This window comes from Plasmodium cynomolgi, chromosome 11 (genome assembly GCF_000321355.1).
Source record: "Plasmodium cynomolgi strain B DNA, chromosome 11, whole genome shotgun sequence".
Taxonomy (NCBI): Eukaryota; Apicomplexa; class Aconoidasida; order Haemosporida; family Plasmodiidae; genus Plasmodium; species Plasmodium cynomolgi.
Window position 1 is genome coordinate 55569 of NC_020404.1, and position 5999 is coordinate 61567.

The 5999-nt window shown below is 35.8% G+C and overlaps 2 protein-coding genes across 2 annotated transcripts; both read left to right on the top strand.

Moving 5' to 3' along the window:
• Positions 1-259: 259 nt before the first annotated feature.
• PCYB_111080 (U2 small nuclear ribonucleoprotein A) lies at positions 260-1444 on the top strand (the record flags this gene model as incomplete). Its single annotated transcript, XM_004222986.1, has 4 exons — positions 260-338; positions 694-908; positions 1060-1142; positions 1291-1444. The coding sequence occupies 4 exons, from the start codon at positions 260-262 to the stop codon at positions 1442-1444; spliced, it is 531 nt and encodes a 176-aa protein (XP_004223034.1).
• A 1369-nt stretch (positions 1445-2813) lies between these two features.
• Positions 2814-5408, top strand: PCYB_111090 (hypothetical protein; the record flags this gene model as incomplete). Its single annotated transcript, XM_004222987.1, has 2 exons — positions 2814-2959; positions 3017-5408. The coding sequence occupies 2 exons, from the start codon at positions 2814-2816 to the stop codon at positions 5406-5408; spliced, it is 2538 nt and encodes an 845-aa protein (XP_004223035.1).
• Positions 5409-5999: the final 591 nt, after the last annotated feature.

The following is a 5999-nucleotide window of genomic DNA, read 5'->3' on the forward strand; positions in this document are numbered from 1 at the left end:
ATAATTTGTGCCCATCAACAAGACCATCCTCCTCATCCTACATGAGGAACAGTAAGTTCAACATGCCTTGTCAGTCAAGAAGCGCTTTCCAAAAAAAAAAAAAAGAAGATAATATTCTAATTTGCATTAACATCTTGTAAGGCAAATCGCTCAAAAATACGTCAACAAACAAACACGAATTTGCTTCATTGAACCAAATAATTTATACTTCCCTTTTACGGAACGTCCAACAAACAAGTACACAGAACGATCTCACAAAATGAGGATAACAGTCGATATGATAAATGATGCTTATCAAACGAAAAATCCAGCCAACGAAAATACCATAGTGTTAAGAGGTAAAGGAAAAGATAAAAAATAGAGCAATATTAGTGAAAAAACGCAGTGCCTGCGTGTGAGAAAACGTGTATATATAAAACAGCTTGAGCGACTCTGCACAGAGTTGTACGTTCGGGGAGTATCAGACTGTTCATTATATGTAGTCAAATGATACATATGTGCTTGAAGACGTGCATTCATATATATACGCGTGCCTTCGTGTAAAGCAGTATTTGGTTACTAAGACCGTAGATCGGCGCACTTTCTAACCACGTGTGCCAAAAAAAGGGACAACCTTTTTGTTCATTTTTGAAGACTTACTTGCGCGCTTATGAATTTCCTTCACCTTTTCCTTTTGCTTTCCCCATCTTTCAGGAAACAAAATAACCGTTATCGAAAATTTAGGAGTGACGAAGGACTACTTTGAATGCATAGACCTGAGTGATAATGAAATTCTTAAGCTAAATAACATCCCCTATCTGCAAAGATTAAAAACGTTAATATTGTGTAACAATAAGATAGCCAGAATCGACAGCGACATTTTTGAAAACATTCCAAATTTGAATTCGCTAGTTCTGACAAATAATAAGGTAATATACACACGTCATGGATGAGCACACATTTAAGGATGAAATATGAATGTGCTCATAATGATGAACGAAACCTATTTTGAAACGTCCTTTTACAATTCATGTGTTAACAAAATTTAAAACGAAAAATACTTTATTTTTCCCTTTGCAGATTGAAAAGTTAACCGATTTGAAATCTCTATTTAAGGCCAAAAACTTAACGAGACTTAGCCTATTAGAAAATGCCGTAACCAAGTAAGTGTTCATAGCTACACCGAGAATGACGCAATCGTAGGCGTGCTGTTAACACACCAGTTTATCGACGTCCCTTTCTACCTCTGTATCATTTGGACCCCCCGCTCTACCTCCATATCATTCGGATTCCCCCCTTTTTCCTTAACAGGTTGGAAAACTATCGCGAGTATTTAATATACAATTTGCCATCTTTGAGATACCTAGATTTTATAAAAATAAAAATGAAGGATCGGGAAGCCGCAGAAGAAGCGATGAAGAACTTCAATCCAGATGAGAACAAAGGTCTGACGCAGGAAAAATGAATTCTGAACCATGGGGCATGTATTCCCTATGTACTATTCCTTTTTTCTTTTTTTGCACCCCATATGGACATCTTCGTATCACCCGAACTACGGCATCTTTTCCTATTTGCACATCAAATAATAATATTATTTTTTTTTTTTTTTTTTACAGATGTTCAATCGAGCTGATAGTTCGCTGCCTACCCAATTTGCCCTTTTTTTCTGTTCACACATAAGCGCACACATTTTTACGTTATAAATGGTGTAGCAAATTTGGATATCCATTAAATGTCCTCTTTTTTTCCCCCCCTCATATTTCACTCCTATATAATTAAAAAGGAAAAAAAAAAAACAGATACCCAAATACTTCCATTTTGTGTATTCACTTTTGTTCACACGTCCATTTATCATTTTAATAACTCTCAGTTTTTTTGGAATATGAACGAAATGTAATGAGCTAAATTGCTATGTGCTTATATCCATTTACACATAAATCAATACTCCTTTTATAGTAAAACAGTTTTTTTTTTTTTTTTTCCTTTTTACATTTCTATCAACTGCGCTTACGCCCATTTGGCTACATTTCAGAATTGTCAGGGTATGTTGTATGTTGCGCAGATATTTTTTTTGTAAAAATTAAGAATTAAATATATGTTCATTTATTTATTTGTTTGTTTTGTTTTCTTTTTTTTTTTTTTTACTCCCGTCGCATTTTAAAAAATAACGTGAGTACCTTTTTTTAAATAGCAAAAACAAAGTATTACATGAAAAATTCAGATGGCTTAAGCCCCTTTTTTTTTGGTACAAATGAGTTCTTTTTAACGATGTTTTTAGTTTATCCCGTCAAGGGCAGCTGCGAGGATTACATACTTACAAACCTTCACGCCCTAGTACCCCCGCATGCTGATGCTTATTAAGCATTAGTATGCATATACATGAACACACGTATGGGGCGTTTACCCATGTATGCAAAAATTCACGCACATCCTCACATCCGCGTATGAGCACACCCGCACATCAGCACATCCGCCTCACAGCACTTGGACGACGAACCAAATCAAACAAACATTGAGGCACCCAAATTAGATAAAATGGAATGATGCTTTACGTGTTCGCGCGTCTCAAATTTGTTAATCACGTGTGAACACGGCAAAATTAGAGAAACAGATTACGCGCAACTTGTTGCCACATATCGAATGAAGCTTAGTAATGAACACACGAGAGAGGCCTGCCAGAGGATCGAGGTATCCCCCCGTAGTCACATGCATGTTACCCATGTGCGCGTCCCAACAACATATACTAACACAGACGCATACCTACATAGCGACACTCGCGCGAACATTCCCACACCACACCCACGTCGTGATGAACCGAAAAGATGACGTAAAACATGAAAACAATTTTACCATTCGCTTCATGCTTCGCACTCAGTTTTGTCTGCACATGCTTCAGAGTAGACAAAATATACGAAACGAATAAAACGAATTTATTCCTTCACCTCCAAAAGAATGTAGCCCATAAAAAGTACAAGCTCAGGTCGTCGACCCTACTAAATAGTGACAAAAGCAGAAGCACCTCTTCTCCCCCCTTTAGTTATGAACAAAATGTAGAAAACGAAATGCAAATTAGAAAAAAAATAGAGGAAGAAAGAGAAAGAAGGGAAAAAATCAAGAAAGAAAATATTTTGTTTATTAATAAAAATTTCAAATATGTAAGTAACAACATCCCCATTAATGTTGAAAAAAAATACACATACGAAACGTTTAAATATAGTGACGAAATTCTTTCATATGTCTTTTTTGTAATAAATTTGTTTAAACATGAACAGTATAAAAATAAAGTATACAAGGAGCACTTACAGAATGAGGCTTCCCAGGGCAGACCAAATTGGGATACACACACGAATGAACTTTTCCCTCCTTATTCCAATGTAACAAAAAAAGTGTCCGAAAAGAATCAAACATTAGTATCCCATTTTATAAAAAAATTTGGGGATAAATTCAAATTTTTTAATACACCAGAAAGAATTCAAAGGGAAGATTGGGCTAATATGTTTAAACTGGAACAGGAAGACAAAAATAACTTTTTTAAAAATATAAAAATTAAAAATGAAAAAACGAAGGAGTACTACTTTGTCATATATTACTGCAATTGGCAGTATGAATGTATGGCACTGTACAATGCCCTTCATCGCATTTTCCACAATTCTTACAACAATGCTAATTTTTACAACATTGAGAATAGGGTAGATGGGAAGGACATACAGGCGGAAGGAGACTCAGATAATGTAGACCAGGTTAGTGAAAATTCAATAGATGGAGGAGATATAATTACCAAGGAGGACATCGAAAAGATAAAAGAAATGTACATCAAAGATATGCAAAGTGGTGAAATAACCGATATAGATAAATTACTTAGCAAGGAGGAAAACGAGAAGAACGATGCAGAAACGGACTCGACGCAGGAAAATTCTGACAAGAATCAACTACCCAGTGGGGACAAAGCGAGCAGTCAAATGAAGGAACAATCGACGGAAGCACAAACACAGCTGGATGAAAACAAGAAAAAAACCTTCCAGGAGATAATGGCGGAAGAAAAGAAAAAGCTAGACGAAGAATTTTTTTTATATGGATACTCAAAGTATGAAAACATCGAGCAGATAAAGAAGGAAGAAGAAATGATAAAAGAAACGAAGCAAATTATCAAGGAAGAGAAGTCAAACCAGGACAAGCTAAACAACGAGAGAGACTTCAAAAATATTCTAAACGATTTCGCATTTCATATTAAAAATTACAAAAATATGTACCAATACGACGCGGATGGGGTGGAGAAGAAGGACCTGTCAGAAAATCCGAGCACAAATCTGATAGACGAGGAAAGGAGTGCATCGACTCAGACGGTGTTCCGAACAAACTCTGCCGAAAAACAACCGATAGAAGAAGCAAACGCCAAGCGAGAAGTAAACATAAATGTCATTTTTGTTCGTCTAAGCAACAGCACAGTGATAGCGAAGACTAAAAACATAAAGGAAAAAATTAAAAAGAAATGGATCTATTCGCACGAAAAGGAAATCAAATTTTACGAATTAATCCTCTCTGTTATGTTGAATGAAAATATTTATTACAAGGACATACCCCATATGGATATATTTTCTATAACGTACGACAAGAAAAAATTATATGACTTTTTTAATAAAGTGAACTCAAACTTAAAGCACAGTTTCATTCACAAAAATAATGTATACGATATTTACAATAACGTTATCAATGAGAATATGGATGTCTACAATTTTGACATCCACGATGGAGACAGAATTTCACAAAAAGGAACTACATCGGACGACGATGTGCAGGGGGAGGCGTCTAATCCAAGCGGGGACATTGTCGACTCTACCCCAAATGATGATGTCCTTTTTGAAGAACTAAGTCTAGATGAAGATGAGGAAGAAGATTCTGAAAATTACCAAGTGATATATGATGGGCGCATGGACGACACGAATCACATCGATGAACAGCCACAGAGTAAGACAACAAATGCAGCCGATAGCAAAGAAACAGATACTACAGTTTCCTCGCCTTTAAAAAAAAAAGACCAAATGCAGTACAAAGTTATTAAAAAAAAACATAATAAAAAGGAAAGAAGTAAATACGAAACATTGTTTAAAAAAAAATACAACAATATATTTTCCAACACTATTAAAAGTAAACTGTCTATTGAAAAAATTAGCTCCATATCGAATGTCCAAACACACGCCAATTGTACCATCGACACGTTTAAGAATTATCCCCTAAATGAAATTTTTCAAAACGTTTCCCCAAATGAAAATTTTAAAATTGATGAAAATTACGTGTACTACTTTAATTATAAAATCCCCAAAGAAATATTCCCCTTTATTCTCCAGATGTCCTTAGCCTTCAAATATGAACACACCACTCTTTTGATGAATGCCCCCAAAAAGGTGCAGTTCGAATTCAGAAATGTCTAAGTGGAGGGTGCTACGTGTCCTTCGCCAAGAATTTAGAGACAGCACACGCTGTGTATTATGTACCTTTTTACGCCAGGTGCGCATGCTCAACGGAGCGGTGATATGTTTCAAATGCAGCTGGCCACTTAGCACCATCAAAATGTGCCTTATAGAGGATTCATTTTGGAAAGGCAGAAATTGCTCCATGGACGTTTAAACAGTGTGTTATATCAGCACATTCTGTTGCTGCTCTGACGCCCAAACCTGTCACAAACGTTAGGTTCCGACACAGCAGCCGCTTTGAAGTATTCCCGCAGCAGAAAAAACGTAAAAAGAGAACACAACTATTTGAATAAAAACTAAGCGGTAGATGAACCGAGGATGGTATGGAACCCCTTCCCTCCTTCTTTTGCTTAAATCAATGTATCAGAGAAAAAAAAAAAAAAAAAAAAAACTGCCGCAATGTCTGCAAAGTTGCATATTAAGAATGCACACATTTGTTTACACCATATAAAGCTGAATTAGTGCCACTTTTTTACATTTTTTTTTTTCCCATTTTAGTTCACCAAATTGACGTATGTGTTGCCATAAAATGCATCCCTTGTTTTTTTT